The sequence below is a fragment of the Cucurbita maxima genome, unplaced genomic scaffold (assembly GCF_002738345.1).
Source record: "Cucurbita maxima cultivar Rimu unplaced genomic scaffold, Cmax_1.0 Cma_Scf00049, whole genome shotgun sequence".
Lineage (NCBI taxonomy): Eukaryota > Viridiplantae > Streptophyta > Magnoliopsida > Cucurbitales > Cucurbitaceae > Cucurbita > Cucurbita maxima.
This window is the reverse complement of record NW_019272065.1, coordinates 449,630-468,937: the sequence shown is the minus strand read 5'-3', so window position 1 is coordinate 468,937 and position 19,308 is coordinate 449,630. Positions and strand designations below refer to the sequence as shown.

Sequence of the window (19,308 nt, the reverse complement as noted above, 5' to 3'; positions counted from 1 at the left end):
GGCTAATAATAATGTAACAATATTCAAAATTTCTCTTTTAATTAATGGCTCTTTCTTTTTTTTATTGAAATTTTTAGCGTTTTTGAGAGAGAACGGGTAGAGAGGTGATGAAAGAAGAATAACGAGGGGCGTTTTGGTAAGGAAACATGAGACAAGTGTTAGACAAACACGACATATAAACCGATCGAATTTATCACAAGGGGCGTTTTGGTAAGGAAATATGAGACAAGTATTAGACAAACACGACTCTCCACAATAGTATGATATTGTCCATTTTGGGCATAAACTCATGACCATTCCCTACATTAACCAATGTGGGATACTTTCATCTAACAACAAAAACAAGCTTCCGCTGTTGTTCTTTTATTTTCTTTTGTGTCATTTCTTATTACACACATATATACACATACACGTATTCCAGATATGTACCATGTACTTTATAGCCTATCAACTACCGAGCTAGTCGGACATGCCTATACAACTAATCCTTATATACATGATAGTGACACTTCGATTATCGATGATACAATCAACGGTTGGGATCTAAACGTTCCTTTATATACTAAATTTTTTAATAAAGGGATTCTAATTTATTGTTTGCCTTACATAAGTTTGATTTGATATTTTTTATAAATATTTCAAAATTATTCGGGTGTAAATCTCTCATTGACAGACACATTTTAAAATTATGTGACAGACAGTGATACGTAACGGACTAAAATGGACAATATCTGCTAGCGGTGAATTTGGGCTATCATAGTAATATTGTACTAAGTGGCTGATAACGATACATAACAGACTAAAGTGGACAATATTTGATAGCGGTGGACTTGGGTTATCACAATAATACTGTACTAAGTGGCTGACAGCGATACGTAACAAACTAAGGTAGACTGTATTTGCTAGCGGTGAGCTTGGGCTATATTGTACTAAGTAACCATCATGTCGACTATCTGTCTAAAAATCTAATAAATTTATACTTAAAACAGGTAATTTTGAAACAATTATATAACAAAACTAGTCTAATATTGCAACGAATTCATTTCAAGTCACTCATGTGTAGACTTTCCATATTGCATGTGTAGTCAACGAATTTACTTCAAACGAATCACTCATTATCACATTATTTCAAATCACCATCGTCGTGTCGACTATATGTCTAAATTTGACAAATTAGCATTTTCATGACAGCGGATTTGCGATTGTGCGACACTCATTTCTCAGCAATAAATGAATTAAGTCTATTTATACTTACGTTGCCTATGGCCAAGCGACGTATACTCGAGTCTCTGGCCTCGGTTCAAGAAGAAAGTTTTGGAAAATGTGGGCAAAGAAGTTTCGAAAGAGAGTTTTGAAAGCAAGATTTGAGAAATTGAAATTGGTGTTATACGAGAATGTAAGCAAAAGACGACAACAACAGCTTACGACATATAACTATAGGAATATTGCAATTTATTTAAAATATATCAAAAAAAAATTGTAGAGAGAGAGAGGAAGAAGAGAGAGAAAGTGGGAGCCGACAGGTAGAATCGTTGAGAGGGGGGAGAAGAGAAAAAAGGGGGAAAACTGCAAGTTCTTCTGATGACTCAGAGACCCCTCGTGCGGCCCTCCCTTCCCTCTTTCTTCCTGACTTTGACCCCTCTCTCTCTTCATCATTTAACCCGAACTCTCTCAATTTCGCAACTTTTTGTAACGGTTCGAGTTTACCGCCAGCAGATATTGTCGTCTTTAGATTTTTCATTTTCGAGCTTTCTCTCAAAGTTTTAAAATGAGTCTGCTAGTGAAAGTTTTTCATACACTTATAAACGTGTTTTGTTCTCCTTCCCAACCAATATAAGACATCACAGATTTTCACATATTTATAAAGAAGGTTCCGTGGTAATTTAGTGAGGTATTAGAGTATTTGTGTTCGATCGTAGTAACTTCGTTTACTTTACCATTAGTAATGTCGATAACTACTTCTTGAGTTGTGTGCAACTTTTCGAGTCAACAGTGAGAAAGGGTGTGTAAGTATTGTTTAGAGCTTTAATCTTATGGTCGAAAGATGTAATTTACATAAAGTAATTGAGTTCATCTCGAGACGTTGGCAAAGATTGCATTTATTGTTTTTCGTTTTGGCACAAAAGCTGAGTCTATATTATGTGAGCTATCGATCTCAAAATAAATAAAAGTTCGGTACTAACTTGTATTTCAACTAAAATTAAAATCGACTTAAACATATTGACCAATTTGAACAGAGTTCTCAATTGTTTAATATATATATTTTAGATCGATAGGTCTTAGGCTAAAAATCTACTTAAAACTTTAATTAAAAAAAAATTCAAATATATATTTTTTATTTGTTAATTTTTCTTTTTCTATAATTTCTTAAGAAAGCATATTTTTATTAAAAAAAAAACATAAACAAAATGACAATAATATTTGAAAATTGGATAAATCTTTACCCAAAAGAATTTAAATATAATATTACATATTACATAACTCAAGAACAATCCAAAAGCAAAAAATTAAAATAGGAAATGTAAAAATGTAAGAATAAAAAAAAAATCAATTTCAACATAGTTTTGAAAAAAATTAAAACTAAAAATTTTATCTCGAATAATAATTTTTTTTTTTTTTTTTTTGTTAAATTATAAATTTGGATCAGCAAAAAGTCAGAAGGAGTCTTTTTAGTTCAAAAGTTAGCATTCTCCGTTCTTAATTGTTCTTGATTCTCCGAAACTACAAAAATCCATAGGTCTTGGTTCTCCTAGATGCTTTGGGAAAACTAGTATTCTTGAGATTAAAGAGGCAGACAAAAGGAGGAAGAAAACCTCTCGATTCCTCGTTCTCCTAAAAAATCCTTCTAAAAGGGTAATTTTTGAACTATGTCTAAGATCGAGAGATTCAAACCTATAATCTTTTGATCGAGAGTACAGATTTATGACTAATTCACTCGGTCGAGATTCCATGTATTAAAAAAAAAAAAATAGTGGAAATATGAATAGAAGAAAAGGTGGGATGATGATATGATGTGGATCCCATCAACCATCATCCATCATCATAATGAATGATAAGGCAAATGGTATATGACATGATTTGATGTGTATGTCTTACCATTACCATTATGCTATTTTTTCACTCCCAACTAACCATCTCCCCCTCCCCTCTTTCTTGCATTCTTTCTACCACTATTCTTTTCTTTTTTTCTTTTTGTTGCAAATGGGCCCTTTAATATCTATGTAATTTGATTTTGGACATAAATTTTACTTGTTTTAAGGGACAAGAACCCCAAAACTCCCACAATTTATAACTCGGTTTTATTGACATGCCAATCATTTAGTTGACTCGCTCCCCAAGTTACAAACAGCTCTCGATGAATCCAAAACATCACGCATTTACCCTTAATTTCTCAATCTTTTTTGCTCCCAAATATGGGTGACATAATCTTTTCACTATTTCTATGAGACCCCTTGAGTTTTTGGCATTCTTTCTTTTTTCTCTCCTTTTTGGTCCTTGCCTTGTCACTCTCAATCTACTTCACCCCTTTCACTTTGAGTAAGGAGACATGTCTTTGTTAGCATTGTCCTAGAAATGCTATTCACAGATGTTTTTTTAATATTTTTCTCTAACCTTTAGTTTGTACCAATCATGTATGTGGTGAGAAATGTGTAAAATTTGTCTTTGTGGTATAAGATTTTTGGGGTTTAAAAGGGATAAGGACATGAGATAAAAATATGATATAACAGACTAAAATATCACAAACATTCAAAATATTTTGATGTATAACACCTTCGAAATATTGTCTTTCTTTACAATTAAAAAGCGTTGCCTAACAAGTGAAGCCATGGTTTCAATCTGTATGACTAGCATTTGAATCATATTTTTAGTGTTGTACTAACAAGCATTCGGTCGACTCATATTTTTTGTGCTAACAAGCATTCCGTTAATACACATTCAACATGAGTATGAACATTACCCAAACCATTGATCTTTTACGTACGAACGAGGATGAGAAAGAACCGTACGACCAAAAAAAAAAGAACTACTGGCAAACCTCCCTCTGGGAGGATAGAAAAGCGCAAGAGAGTTGAGATTTCAAAGAAATTTAGTGTGCTCAAACAGCAATCCTATGGCGTTCTAATAAAGTATCCATTATAAAGCAGTAATAGCAAGTAAACCAGCTCAAAGTCTACATTATAGGGGCACGTATCACTACCCAAGGGGCGTGCCCTGAAGCCACGAATGGGACCAAACAGCCCTCCAACTCTAGGCTCCTCCTCCCCCGACAGATAATTTATATGAGAAACGGACACAGATTTGCAGTATAAGAAGAAGAAACGTTCTAAACTTAGATGATACATGAAAAACCTAGTTGTAAAGATCATCGTCATCAGCTCCACCCGCTGAGGCTGCAAACGGGTCGGCTGCTGCTGTTCCAGAAGTGTTTTCTGAGAATCTGAACTCAGAACCAAACCCTCTTGACTGCTGCAGTGTTTGAGCAAATGCCTGGTATTTACGGATATCAGCATCACTCACACTTCTACGAGCAAACTTCATCGACTCCTCGAAATGAGCAGCTTTAATCTCCGCCACCTCGTCTTCTACATCTTCTTCCATAGCCTCAGGATTATCTCTTCTCCTCCTCTCCCTCTCAATATCCTGCAACACAGAAAATATTTAAATGTGTGCACAACTGAAAATATGTATAGAATTCCAAGTGCAGGACTTTACTTTCTCAATATTCTCTCTGATAGCATATTTGCAAGCACGCTGGCAGATTTCTGTAATATCAGCACCACTAAAGCCCTGGGTGTACTTAGCTAGGGCTCTAAGGTCTACATCTTTCGATATTGGAGACTTCCTCAAACAAGCCTTGAAAATTTGGTGACGAGAATCCTCGTCGGGAAGAGGAATATAAATCAATTGATCGAGACGTCCTGGACGAAGAAGTGCAGGATCTATAATATCTGGTCTGTTGGTAGCTCCAATTATGAAGACAGTCTTCTTTGCTGACATTCCGTCCATTTCAGTAAGGAGTTGGTTCAGAACTCGATCGGCAGCGCCTCCAGCATCTCCCACGCTGCTGCCTCTCTGCAGATAGTTTAATCCAAAAAGGCTATAAAAGATTTGCAAAACTTAATTTTACACAGTTCTTTATCAGGATGACTTACACAACAATAATGTTGAATAGTTACACGAGTATGGGAATACAAACCTGAGTGGCAATAGAGTCGAGCTCGTCAAAGAACAGAACACAAGGCGCAGACTGGCGCGCCTTGTCAAAAATTTCCCGAACATTGGCCTCACTTTCTCCAAACCACATAGTAAGCAATTCAGGACCCTTGACACTGATGAAGTTCGCCTGGCATTCATTTGCAATAGCTTTGGCCAGAAGAGTTTTTCCACATCCTGGAGGGCCATAGAAAAGAACTCCCTTCGATGGTGACATTCCAAATTTCTCGAACTTCTCGGGATGTTCCACTGGATATTGTACAGTCTAATTGAGAAACAGAACAAAATTAGATCATGAATGAATTTTCTCCAAACTAAGAAGATCATTCATCAACAGCATGAGTTACCTCTTGAAGTTCCCTCTTGACATTCTCAAGACCTCCGATATCTTGCCAGCTGACATTGGGCACTTCGACGACCTGACAAAAGAAAAATTAAATCAACACACAGTATCGCACCAACAAACGCTAAAACGCAAGCTGCAGTTAATGCCACCAGATAAAAAATAACACGAGCACTTACAGTTTCACGAAGAGCAGAAGGATTACTCGTCCCAAGAGCAGTTTGGAAGTGCTCATTTGTAACTGCCATCGAGTTAAGAATTTCGGCATCTATTGTTTCATCTTCTAAATCAATCACATCCATCTTCTCTCTAATGCATTGAAGTGCAGCCTCGGTACAAAGAGCTGCCAAGTCAGCTCCAACATACCCATGTGTATCCTTGGAAATTCTTTCTAAGTCAACCTGCAATATCCAACATAAGAAAATCAGTGTACTCCTTCGATGATGTAGCAAGCAACAAGCAAAAGCAATTAGAAAGAAGTATACACAATTGAAATCTTACATCTTCAGCAAGCTTCATATTCTTGGTATGGATACGAAGAACTTCAAGGCGCCCAACTTCATCAGGCACTCCAATATCGATTTCCCTGTCAAACCTTCCAAATCGCCTCAAGGCTGGATCGATGCTGTTTGGACGATTTGTAGCTCCAATAACAATGACATGGGCACGAGATTTTAACCCATCCATAAGTGTCAGTAGCTGAGAAACAATTCTTCTCTCGACTTCTCCATGAGTCTTTTCTCGCTTAGGAGCAATTGAATCAATCTCATCAATAAAGATAATAGATGGAGCATTCTTTTCTGCCTCCTCAAAAGCTTTCCTAAGATTACTTTCACTTTCTCCAGCTAACTTCGACATAATCTCTGGTCCATTGATACAGAAAAAGAAAGCCCCAGTTTCATTAGCTACAGCTCGGGCGATCAAGGTCTTTCCAGATCCAGGGGGTCCATAAAGCAGAATTCCCTTAGGTGGCTTTACTCCAATGGATTTAAAAAGCTGTGGATGTCTCAGTGGCAGTTCCACCAATTCACGGATTTGTGCCATTTGTTTTCTAACACCACCAACGTCATCATAACCAACCTCATCTAACCTATCTTCATCCTCTCTTCTCACAGGCTCCCCTTCACAGAAGATTTCGGTGTCGGGAGCAACCACACAATACTCAGGAGGATCAGTTTCAATAACCTTGAACTCCACACTTCTCATTCCTCCCCTCACAAGGAAGAGATCACCCTTCCTCACTGGGCGATAGGCCTCCAAGAAATAAGCTGCATGATATGAACAATATAAGAACTAAGAAATATGCACTTCAGTGTGTTGAAAAAAAATCTATGCTTAAATTTGACCAAATGTTAAACATATGAAAAGTTATCTACCTTTGTCGAAGATCTATCTAAAGCTATGTACCAAAGACATGCAAATATGCATATTATTAATTAGGAAAGTGCATTAAAAGTTTTGAAAATCAAAGAAAACCATAACAGGTACCGTCAAGTAGTTGAACCCGTTTCAATTAAAATATGTAAAAGAGAAAAGACACATTTGGATGCAAACAGAGGATTGGGGAAGACAAAATTGGTTTACACCAAATTTTAAATGTATAAAGGAATTTGCTCAAGATTTTAAAAAATAGTGATAAACACACATCAAAAAATAGTGATAAACAAAAGCTGCTTCCCGGCAATGCACTGTACGCCAATGATAAACATACAAAGAAGCATGGAGGAACTGCTGCACAGTACTTAACATAAACGAAAAGCACATGAGCGGACTGCAATATCAAGTATCACAAGTCACAACAAAAATGTTTCCATAAACCAAATAACTAAAAATGGTCGAAAAGGTAATGTACGAGCATTATTCTAAAAAGTCAATTGAAAAAAAAAAAACACTTAGTCAATCATGTAATAAATTGGGAAAGGGGAGGGATCAAATGAACGTCTTGACACATTGCCAGAAATTATAACATACAATAAGCAAAAGACAAATCAATGGAAAGAAATAGGTCGGATAGAATCTCACGTTTTAAGTATGCATCAAAAAGATTCCCAGTGACACCTTCAATAGTGTCATCTACTGGAAGAATGTGTACCCGCTTTCCATATTTAACATCAGCACACTGATGCACGGAAACAACATCTCCAAGCCTCACCCGAAGGTTGCTTCTCACAACCTTGTTCATTCTTATTTTTGGTTCATCACATGTATCATCAGCAAGAGCAATGCAGATTGTATCCCTCCTTTTCTTCCCCTGAACTCCAGAAGGAAGACAAAAGATACAGTTACAAACAAAATATTGCATGCCATTCAAGAACGATCTCAAGCTGTGAGTATGAGAAAGCTACATTTTTTTCCTAGGAAGAAGTTCCTAAGATCCCAAAATGGACAAGAGTAAAAGGGAAGGAAGCGAAGTCCATCCCCTTCCAAGAACAAAGGAGATCTTAAAATACTATCTAATTGGGTGGAATCAGAAAAAAAGGAAGATAGTTCTAGAAGTCTTTTGTTCCAATTAGAAGCTAGGGAAAAAGAAACCCAAAGGACTGATTTTAGACAGTTCCGTTTTTGCAGAACAAAAATCTTGTACGAACATTTTAGATAACGGTTTGATAAAGCTGTTTTTTGTTAGCATGCACACTAATGATTTGTTTTACCAAAATAATAGCAATAATGAAGTTACTATTTCTTCCTAAATTACAAATTTGCTCCGTGTACAATAACATTGACTTCATAAGTCGTCCAATCAGAATAAGTTTCCAAAAGAAAACAGAAAACTATCCTCAGAACAATTTTGTACTCGGCCACAAGATTCTCATCCAAAAAAATAAACCCTGGGATTCTCACTAAAAAGTCCACAATTCCTCCTGATCAAATTTCAAAAACAATATTTCAAGATCTGGCAATGATGTACATAGCAGACAAAATTGTTTAAGTAGTCTTCTGCCAAAATGGAGAGTTGTGGTAACTCATCACTAAAAACTTCAGAATAGCACAGTTTAATGAAACTCGTCTTCTAGGCTTCCAATAACTTCTATAAATCTCAAACTCACAACTTGCAAATCAACACACAAGCTACATAAACTTCTATAACTCATTCATTTCTATGGTATAACCACAAGCTATGTAAACCCAACCCAAACTTCATAACAACCACAAAGTCCACAATATCAAACTTTCCGAACTCAAAAAGAAAATGCCGCCTAAAAAGTCCACAATTCCTCCTGATCAAATTTCAAAAACAATATTTCAAGATCTGGCAATGATGTACATAGCAGACAAAATTGTTTAAGTAGTCTTCTGCCAAAATGGAGAGTTGTGGTAACTCATCACTAAAAACTTCAGAATAGCACAGTTTAATGAAACTCGTCTTCTAGGCTTCCAATAACTTCTATAAATCTCAAACTCACAACTTGCAAATCAACACACAAGCTACATAAACTTCTATAACTCATTCATTTCTATGGTATAACCACAAGCTATGTAAACCCAACCCAAACTTCATAACAACCACAAAGTCCACAATATCAAACTTTCCGAACTCAAAAAGAAAATGCCGCCTAAAAAGTCCACAATTCCTCCTGATCAAATTTCAAAAACAATATTTCAAGATCTGGCAATGATGTACATAGCAGACAAAATTGTTTAAGTAGTCTTCTGCCAAAATGGAGAGTTGTGGTAACTCATCACTAAAAACTTCAGAATAGCACAGTTTAATGAAACTCGTCTTCTAGGCTTCCAATAACTTCTATAAATCTCAAACTCACAACTTGCAAATCAACACACAAGCTACATAAACTTCTATAACTCATTCATTTCTATGGTATAACCACAAGCTATGTAAACCCAACCCAAACTTCATAACAACCACAAAGTCCACAATATCAAACTTTCCGAACTCAAAAAGAAAATGCCGCCTAGAAGAACTAATGACGCCCTCTACTCCAAAAATCAAAACGCCCTCAATTAACGGACCCGAAATACCAAATGGAACCACTAGTTAGTCTAAAATTATAAAATTTTATTTTCTTCAACACACACACAGACACACACACACACAATCCAAAAAGGGAAGAGCAAACCTCCCCGATCCTACAAAATTCTGCAACATCACTTAGGGCAAAACATTGTAAAAAACCTAGCTCAATGAACAAATAAATACGTCCAGGAAATGATAAACTGATACATAAAAACGAGAATAAAATCATACCTTGATCAAGATCGTATCGCCACGGAAGAGTTGAAGCTTCTCCATAGTATCAGGGTGAAGCGCAACCACCGAGTTGTCATCATTGACGGCCTCATCGACAATAAGCCGGTTCGCGGCTTTCTTGCGCTCTAGAATCGCAGTACTAAAATCTCTCTTGGTACCCTTACTGGAAGAAAGGAAAAAAAAAAAAAAAAACGCATTGACAGCATAATCAGGCAACAAACGCACAATCAGAACAGAAATTACTCATCGGAAAAACACGAAATGAAGAAGAATTGAAATTGGGATCTAGGAAATTGGGGAGAGGGCTTACGAGTCGGAGGATTCAGCTTGATTCGCCATGTCGATGGCCGAGCAGAAGACAAGAGGCGGCTGAGTTGTTGCAGAGACAACAAAATCAGAGGAGAAATGGCGATAGAACGTATATGGAGAGATCTGAGTATAGAAAGGTCGGGATATGATATTTATGCCATTGATTGCTCCTTTTCTTGTTAAGAAAGAAAAGGTCCGTTGTTCTTTTCCTTTTCTTTTTATTCTTTTTTTTATTATTATTATTTTTATTTTTACTTCTTACTTAGTTCTAGAATATTTAATTTTTTATACCTTAGGTCGAATGCTCGAATATTTCACTCAATATATTGCATGAACATAACTCGCGTTCTATTATCGTTCTCTTAAGAGGGTAGATGCTTGAATTTTTCATTCATTATATTGGACGAACGTAACTCACCTTCAAAATGTCAAATGCTCGAATCTTTCACTCAGACATTACTACATTAACACAACTCGTTTTCTATTAAAAGGTCAAATGCCTGAATCTTTCACTCAACATATTACTCGGACATAACGGTACAATTTTACAATATCAATTTAATCTCATATAAATATTTTTAAAAAACTTGTTTTACTTTATTATTATTATTATTCTTATTTAATTTTGAATTNAAAAAATTTTTTTTTTTTTTTTTTTTTTTGTATGACTACCAACATACCATCAACACGAAGGCATCTCAATGATTTTCTCATTGCTTTGACTTTTGAATCTCTAGAATTATCCATTAATATAATTATAAATAATATTTAATTTTATTTATTTATTTATTTATTTTCTTCTCAGATAAATCCAGAATGTTCTATCATGAGAGGGCACACTCTCCAATGCAGCCCATGATATAGTCTTGGTAGTTCAAATAATAACAAAGATAAAAATGAAGATTAGGGGGAAAGAAACCTAAAATTCAAATTAATACTTTAATTAGTATTAATTAATCTCTGCTCAAGTAACTTACATTTTTAGAAGGTTACCAATACTCTAACTATGGGATTATGCTCATGTTCAACGACGATGAACTAATACTCTTAACCATTGGGTAAATTTTATATTGGAAGTCCACACGAGTATTACAAGGTAGTTCTATTGATCAAATGAATTTCATGTACACTTTCTGGATATAAAATTTCGAAGATCACACTGAGACACTTTTACTAAAATTTTAGTTCCTATTGTTCAAGGATTCAAATGTGTAGGGCTATGACTAATGAACCCCATTGTACACCGTCCTAACGAGAAAATATGCACAAATTTCCAAAACAAAAAACCAAATAGTTAACCGTACAATTTCTATTTGTCATATGAACGTGCACACAAGCCACATATTTATGAACGAGTTTATAAGAAAAAATCCAAATAAGTTTAACTGTTCAATCAAGCTCGACTCGACTCAAAAGAGACTCAGATTCAAAACATTTCCCACTTGAAACTTGACAAGGTCGACATATGGGGATTGGACAACAAGGCATAACTTAAATTTCTGTTTTTCGGTAGGATCGACATGCTTGTCGCAAAGGGTCAGCTCAGGAACCATTTTGTAGCATGACATTCCATGCTTAATTTATCAAAAAGCCTCCAACAAAGTAGTCAGGGTATAAAGCAAGGATGTTTGTTCTAAGAAAACACAGCAGAAAGCAACATAAAAAGAAAAAATTCCATAGACACACAACTTTGAAACTTGTATCACAAATCCTATCCTTATCCAACTTCACAAAATCGAACATTAAACGGGTCGATCAATTCACCTTCCAGACAACATTGAGGAAGAAAACAAACAAACACATTATTTGAGCATTACAGTTGAAAGAACAATAATAAAACACAGGAATATGCGAGATTTTACAGTACTTCAACAGCTATAACTCCTTTTGGCTCATTCTTGCCGCTCCTTTTGCTTAACAGATATGATAAAAGTAAAGTGTCCAACTATCTAAATTCCTCGTGCTTTTACAAAGAACATTCATGATGCAGGTCTAAGGCCGCGTTATTTTATTTTGTATCTGTGAGCGTTCTTACTAACTTGCACACATCTCGACTGTTCTCTCGAGACAAATCAAGGTTACAATATCCAAACTAGGTTCTGATATCTTTTTAGCTGCAGCTTAATGTTTTACTCTCAAGGACAAATCATACCATTCAGAAACGTTCAGTAGGTTTCCTAGGGAAGATCAGATTTGGTAAATCTAAGTCATAAAAAGCATAAATCAAATCTGAAAGCAGTAAAATAGAGAAATAGTAACCTTCGAATCATACCTGTGCCATGAAGAAAAAATAAAAAAATCTTTGGTCCTGCAGTTCAAGCAGGTTCATCAGAAGACAAGAAGAGAGCACCAATCCAGAAGCTGCAAAGAATGGCCACCTTTCAGTACTTTCCCTGCAAAAAGAAATCCGGTAGTTTCATGGTTTCATTAAGCTTGAATTCAACATCCTCCTTTCTTGTATGCATTTTATACTGCAAAAAGGGAAATTGGACTTTGACTACAAAGTTCACAAACCAAGGAGCCAAAAGATTCAATATCACAACTCAACAACAGAACAAACAGTTGAAAACACAATGTGAGAGATGAAAAGAGACGCGAGACTGAGACCTTCTCGATAAAATTTTCACAAGCATTTGCATCTCCGAAAAAATCCTGAGTAGAAATACAAGGAACTCAATGTAAATTACAAGAATTGCCGTACTACAAGGAAGATATGCTGTTAACTAAAGAAACAATTGCACCAGCTAATACCAAATACCTAGATTAAATACTAACGCCAGTCAATATATTTATTCACAACTGATTGAGTTCTTGCGGGTTCTCCATAGACTTCCTAAGAATGTATTCAGCTCTTCGTTTCCTATCATCCCTTTCATCATACCGTCCAACCAAGACTGTTGTTCTACTAATTCCTTTCTTTTGAATGTTCAAATCCAAAGAATCACCAAGAAGCTTCTTCCCAGTTTTGAACTTAAATTGAACAGGATGCCTAATAGTGGGAAGATCCTTCTTCTCACCCTCTTCGTCGTCATAAAAGCCACTGCCTTTAACAGCTTCTATGACCGGAGCAAATGCCTCTAACACAGAACCACTGTCATCAAACACATGATCTGAATGTTTAAGAGGCAATTTGGCCACAGAAACAGCATCCTTCCTCGGTTTCAATTCTGAATCATGGGATGTGTTACTATTCAAAATAGGTAATTCTTCCTTTATATTGCCAGTATCAACAACCAACCGCTGCTGCAGACTTAACAACGACTTCTCTGCCTTTCTCCTCTGCTTTGCTTGCTCAATCTTGTCGGTGCGAGGGTCCGTTGTTCTCTTATTCCACACTGGCGTATAAATGTAAGTGTGGGAATCAGGAAAAGCAGGTAGCCAATTGGGTATATGTTTACTAGGAGGTGTTTCCCTCATTTGAATGAAACTCGGCAGCACGTTGCAGTTCTTAATAATTGGAAACTGCGGCACTGGCTGAGCAAATGGAATTTCTTGTACCGAATACATATACTCCAAAATTTCTTGAATTGACCTTGAACCTGCAAGACAACGGCTAACCTCAGCATCTTGACTAGACCCAAGTGCTTCTAAATCTTTAAGTCCTCTAACAATGTCAAACACATTACACTCAGTTCTTCCAGCTAAGTTAGAATAGAAACTCGCCATCTTTCCCACGTTACTAAGATACACTATTACAATTTCCGCCAGCGTGTCCAAAGCAGACTCCTTCGATCCCTGAAATCCCAGACTCTGGCATATCTGTGCTGCTGCAATCTTCGACGCCGCTCGCCCAAAATCATCAGCTCCAGCTCTTCTAAAACGATCCACCTGATTTTCAATCTCTCTCGTAATTTTTCCACCTCCATGGCTCATATTCAAATCCTCGAGTCATTTAGCTTTCACTGGGCCTGCGTGATTCACCCCATTACTAAGCACTAAAATCAAACACCTTCCAATCAAACGTCATATCAGAAAAGTAACCGCTCTCATCTGGCCTATTAATACCAAATGAGGGGAAAAAACGCGCTCGAAATTCAAAATTGAAAGAGCAGGCCAGTAGTTCCTTGAAAGTCCGCGGGGGAGAAAAGGATTCCCTCCCTCTGAGACCCGTAATTGCAGAGACTTCAAAACCAAACCGAAAGAAGCAGGTCTATCGAAAATTCAAAATGACGAACCAGTAAGCCTGAAGAAACTCACAAAATTAGCCAAGAAAAGCACAGATTCCCCCGAGCTTTCCAACAAGTGATATGGAATCTTCGATTAACACAAATACTTCAAAGCCGAGGAGACTCCAGGATGGAACAACAAAATTAAAACCCTAAGAAGAAGATCGTTAGGGTTTACAGGAAGTCAGCGAGATGAAGGGAATCCAAGAATTCAAACGAAAATGGATAAAAGAAATTTGACGGAGGAAAATGGATAAACCCCGGCAAAAGACCCTTGGAAATAGAGATCGATGAGGAAAGAAATTTTTTGAAGAGGAAAAAAAAAAAAAACCAGAGAATGAGAAAACGAGATCGATGAATAAACTGAGAGATGTGATGATGCATGTATTTATATAGCATCGAAGAAACATTTTTTTTTTTTTTTAACGGAGTTTTGTCTGATTTATTTTCATTTTGGGCCTTCCGTATGGGCCTTTGTAAAGCCCACTCAGCTCTCTTGATTCTTAGTTAAAAATTAATTTTTCTTAACTAATTTTAAGCATTAAAAATATAAGAACTAAATTTAAATATTAAAAACTTAAAATACATGACCAAAATATATTTAATGTTTTTTTTATGCGAACTAGAAAAAATTTCTATCTGTTATCGTCGTGCTTTCCCTCATGTCTACCTTTTTGGGAAAATCCACCTCCCTTCCAAGCTCAGCGTTCTTACTGACACACCACCTCGTGTCTACCCCTTTAGGGAATAGCCTCCTCGTTGGCACATCGCCCACGCGCTTGGCTGTGATACCATTTGTAACGCCTCAGGCCCACTGCTAGTAGATATTGTTGTCTTTGGGTCTTCCCTCAAGGGTTTAAAACGCGTTTGTTAGGGAAAGGTTTCTATATGGTTACAAGGGTGTTTGATTCTACTTCCCAACCACAAATACGTATTAAAAATAAAATAGAAATTTTGAGCATTTTTGTAATAAATTAAATGTGGAAATTATTTTATTTGCAAATTAAATCATCTCTTTCCTCCATCTTCACTTTCTAGTGTTAGAATTGGTCAATCCATTAGAATAGCTTGAAGTTGGTCATGCCATAAGAATAGGCTTACTTCGTTAGTTTCCTATGAAATCGGATCTATTAGTTAATCTTTTGCCAATATAAATAGAATATGTCCTCAATAGTGTGAGGTACAGTTTTGCATAAACTTGATATGGTATCAGAGCCCAAATAAGATCCACGAGATCCATAGCCTCTGCTGTTAAACATGTCAATCCCAATCAACACAATGTCTTCTCCGTCGATCAGTCAGGTGATTAGTGTTAAGCTTACACAAGAAAATTATCTACTGTGGTCTACCCAAATCCTTCCCTACTTGCGTAGCCAAAACCTTGTTGGTTTTGTGGATGGATCCATGCCTGCACCAAGCCAGACGATCGCCGTTGAACCAAGTGAAGAAACAGGGAATCGCAAAATTATCATCAACCCTGAGTTCACAGTCTGGTACCCCCAGGACCAGCTGGTACTCAGCCTCATCAACTCATCAGTCACTGAGGAGGTTCTCAGCACGATGGTTGGAATCACCACTGCACGAGAAGCCTGGATTACGCTGGAGCGACAATTTGCTTCCACATCTCGAGCAAGAGCAATGCAGATCCGTATGGAACTCTCTACTATCCAGAAAAAGGACATGACAATTGCTGACTACTTTCGTAAAGTAAAACATCTTGGTGATACACTTGCTGCCATTGGCAAGCGAATAGAGGATGAAGAACTCATCGCCTACATGCTGCAAGGACTTGGTCCAGATTATGATCCTCTAGTCACAAGCATTACAACCAGAACAGATGTATACACTGTCAGCGACGTGTATGCTCACATGCTGAGCTATGAGATGCGGCACTTGCGTAAGGGTACATTTGAGCAACTTTCATCTGCTAACAATGTCAATAGGATATCCATTCGTGGAGGTGCCAATGGAGGTCGAGGTAGTCGCGGTCGTAGTCGTCAGTTAAATAGTGGTCATGGACAATCAAGGCGTACTGTGAACAATCCTGGACGTCAACCATCAAAGACACAAAGCAGCTCAGGCATTGTCTGTCAGATTTGTGGTAAGCCCAATCACGATGCTTTGCAATGCTGGCACAGATTTGATCAGGCATATCAAGCCGAAAATAATCTCAAACAAGCAGCTTTGGCAACTAGTGGATACACTAGTGACACAAACTGGTATGTTGACACTGGAGCCACAGATCATATCACCAATGACCTAGAGAGGCTTACCACCAGAGAACGCTACACTGGCACCGACCAAATTCAGGTTGCAAATGGCGCAGGTTTGTCTATCTCTCATATTGGGAATTCATTAATTTCTGGTTCATCTCTTGTTCTGAAACATATCCTATATGCTCCTAAAATCAATAAGCACCTAATTTCAGTACAAAGACTAGCATCTGATAATAATGCTGTTGTAGAATTTCACCCAAACTATTTTTTGGTTAAGAACCGAGTCACGAAGAAACTCCTGCTCCACGGTAGATGTAAGAATGGCCTATACGTTCTACCGCATAATTTCAGTCAAGCCTTGCTGACAGCCAAACTTTCGAAAGAACAATGGCACAGAAGGCTAGGGCACCCTGCATCTCCAATTACCATTAGAATTCTACAAGATAATAATTTAGCTATAGATACTAATATTCCCTCTTCCTCAATTTGTAATGCTTGTCAATTAGGGAAAGCACATCAATTGCCATTTGGTTCTTCTCAGCATGCATCTACAGCACCCCTTCAATTAATTCACACTGATGTATGGGGTCCATCCATTGCGTCAGTAAATAATTCCAAATATTATGTTTCCTTTGTTGATGATTTTAGTCGTTATGTTTGGATTTACTTTCTGAGATGCAAATCTGATGTTGAGTCTGTGTTCCTTCAATTTCAAAAACATGTTGAAACTATGCTAAATACCAAAATTCGCTCCGTCCAATCAGATTGGGGGGGTGAATACCATCGGTTACACAATTATTTCAAATCCACAGGCATTGAACATCATATCTCCTGTCCTCACACACACCAGCAGAATGGGTTAGTCGAAAGAAAACACAGACACATTGTAGAAACTGGCCTTGCTTTACTCGCTCAAGCCAACATGCCTCTATCCTACTGGGATGAAGCTTTCAACACAGCTTGCTTTCTTATAAATAGAATGCCCAGCCGAACCATACAACAAGACACATCACTTCATAAATTGTTTGGTAAAAGTCCAGACTACTCCATGCTTAGGGTGTTTGGCTGTGCTTGCTGGCCTAATTTAAGGCCTTACAACAACAAGAAACTGAGTTTCAGAACTACTAGATGTATATTCTTGGGTTATAGTTCTTCTCATAAGGGATATAAATGCTTAAATAGAAGTACAGGACGTATTTACATCTCTAGAGACGTGGTTTTCGATGAAAATATTTTTCCTTTTGAAGAATCTAAGCCACCAAACAAAACCACAAATCCACATCATCCTGTTCTACTTCCAGCCTTAGCCAAACTTGCTAGTTTTTACACTGAAAATGCTCTTACAGATATTGAACCAGTTGTTAGTAATTCCCATATGAATGATGGTCAAACTGATAATATTGCTAGTGACAACTTGTCTGGTGTCAGCTTATCTTCTGCAGATAATACAAGAAGTTCAGAGGAAATTGCAGAATATGAAGCTGAGAGCAGTTCGATCAATGCTCAAAACCAAACTCATGAACATGTGTCTGATCAACCAACTGAAGCAGCTAGTCAACATCCAATGCGAACAAGGTTGAGAAATAACATTGTACAAGCTAAACAATTCACTGATGGAACTATCAGATATTCAGAAACCTCAAGAAAATTCGCAAGCGCTGTAACTATCACAACTCCGATCATAGAGACTGCTACTGAACCTCGAAACCTGCAGGAAGCCATGCAACATCCAGGATGGAGAGGAGCAATGAATGATGAGCTCTCAGCGCTAAAACGAAATGCCACTTGGGATCTAGTTCCACCCAAACCTGGAATAAATCTCATTGATAGTAAATGGGTGTATAAAGTGAAAAGAAAAGCAGATGGGTCAGTTGAAAGATTAAAAGCAAGATTAGTTGCCAAAGGATTCAAGCAAAGATTTGGTGTTGATTACACTGATACTTTTAGCCCTGTGATCAAACCGTCAACAATCAGGGTCATTCTTTCGCTAGCAGTAACCAAGGGCTGGAATATGAGACAAGTTGATATCCAAAATGCATTTTTGCATGGAATTCTGAAAGAGGAAGTGTACATGCGACAACCACCAGGATTTCAAGACTCAGCCAAACCAAAGAATTACATATGCAAGCTCAAGAAAGCCCTTTATGGCCTGAAACAAGCCCCAAAAGCTTGGCATTCAAGGTTGACTGGAAAGCTTATTGAGTTAGGCTTCAAGGCTTCAGTAGCTGATTCATCTCTTTTTATTCTCAAAAACAGAGAGATAACTATCTATATGCTCATCTATGTTGATGATATAATTATTGTGAGCTCCTCTGATCAAGCAACCGAAAGGTTGATTCAGAAATTGAAAATAGATTTTGCAGTAAAAGATTTGGGTGATCTTGAGTATTTTCTGGGTATTGAAGTCAAGAAAACACGAGATGGTATCATACTGTCACAGAGACGATATGCTTTAGATTTGTTGAAAAGAGTAAACATGGAAAAATGCAAACCTATGTCTACACCAATGGGTTCTGCTGAAAAATTATTCAGAGAACAAGGAATACCCTTATCAGCTGAAGAACAATTCAAATACAGAAGTACAGTGGGAGCACTACAATATTTGACAATGACTAGGCCTGATTTGGCATTTGCTGTCAATAAAGTGTGTCAATATCTTCATACACCTACTGATGCTCATTGGGGTGCTGTGAAGAGAATTCTTCGTTATGTTAAAGGCACACTAGCATTAGGAGTGAAAATTCAGAAATCAACCATGATGTTGTCGGGGTTTTCTGATGCTGATTGGGCTGGTTGTCCCGATGATCGACGTTCAACTAGCGGCTTTGCTGTATTTCTTGGAGCAAATCTAAT

The 19,308-nt window shown here is 37.2% G+C and overlaps 2 protein-coding genes and 1 non-coding gene across 7 annotated transcripts; 1 reads left to right on the top strand and 2 right to left on the bottom strand.

Annotated features, from left to right (window-relative positions):
• Positions 1-4,057: 4,057 nt before the first annotated feature.
• On the bottom strand, positions 4,058-10,236 carry LOC111471162 (cell division cycle protein 48 homolog). The gene is made up of 9 exons (XM_023116854.1): positions 10,075-10,236; positions 9,762-9,927; positions 7,580-7,808; positions 6,059-6,825; positions 5,737-5,958; positions 5,562-5,633; positions 5,198-5,479; positions 4,714-5,073; positions 4,058-4,641 (listed from the first exon to the last, which is right to left on the bottom strand). Exons 1-9 carry the CDS (start codon positions 10,101-10,103, stop codon positions 4,351-4,353), a joined length of 2,418 nt encoding a protein of 805 aa, XP_022972622.1. The 5' UTR covers positions 10,104-10,236; the 3' UTR covers positions 4,058-4,350.
• Positions 10,237-11,364: 1,128 nt separating this feature from the next.
• Positions 11,365-14,588, bottom strand: LOC111471210 (transcription initiation factor TFIID subunit 8-like). 5 transcript variants are annotated; one of them, XR_002715165.1, is made up of 3 exons: positions 12,832-14,588; positions 12,681-12,725; positions 11,365-12,466 (listed from the first exon to the last, which is right to left on the bottom strand). XR_002715165.1 is itself a non-coding variant. In XM_023116913.1 (2 exons), the coding sequence occupies exon 1, from the start codon at positions 13,944-13,946 to the stop codon at positions 12,867-12,869; it is 1,080 nt and encodes a 359-aa protein (XP_022972681.1). In that variant the 5' UTR covers positions 13,947-14,588; the 3' UTR covers positions 11,365-12,466; positions 12,832-12,866. The 5 variants fall into 5 exon arrangements, 3 of the variants coding, with proteins under 3 accessions (XP_022972681.1, XP_022972683.1, XP_022972682.1); XR_002715166.1 differs by lacking the exon at positions 11,365-12,466 and adding an exon at positions 12,512-12,544; XM_023116913.1 differs by lacking the exon at positions 12,681-12,725.
• A 1,397-nt stretch (positions 14,589-15,985) lies between these two features.
• Positions 15,986-16,121, top strand: LOC111471307. Its single transcript, XR_002715179.1, has one exon. It is a non-coding gene; the product is annotated as a small nucleolar RNA Z247 (small nucleolar RNA).
• The last annotated feature ends 3,187 nt before the right edge of the window (positions 16,122-19,308 follow it).

What these genes read in the sequence shown, in the direction of transcription:
- LOC111471162 (XM_023116854.1), bottom strand. Translation starts at nt 10,103, where the DNA reads ATGGCGAATCAAGCTGAATCCTCCGACTC. An exon ending in TTTTGATGCATACTTAAAAC is followed by an intron (nt 6,826 to 7,579) that starts GTGAGATTCTAT and finishes CATATCATGCAG; the next exon opens with CTTATTTCTTGGAGGCCTAT. An exon ending in TCAAGAGGGAACTTCAAGAG is followed by an intron (nt 5,480 to 5,561) that starts GTAACTCATGCT and finishes TTTCTCAATTAG; the next exon opens with ACTGTACAATATCCAGTGGA.
- LOC111471210 (XM_023116913.1), bottom strand. Translation starts at nt 13,946, where the DNA reads ATGAGCCATGGAGGTGGAAAAATTACGAGAGAGATTGAAAATCAGGTG.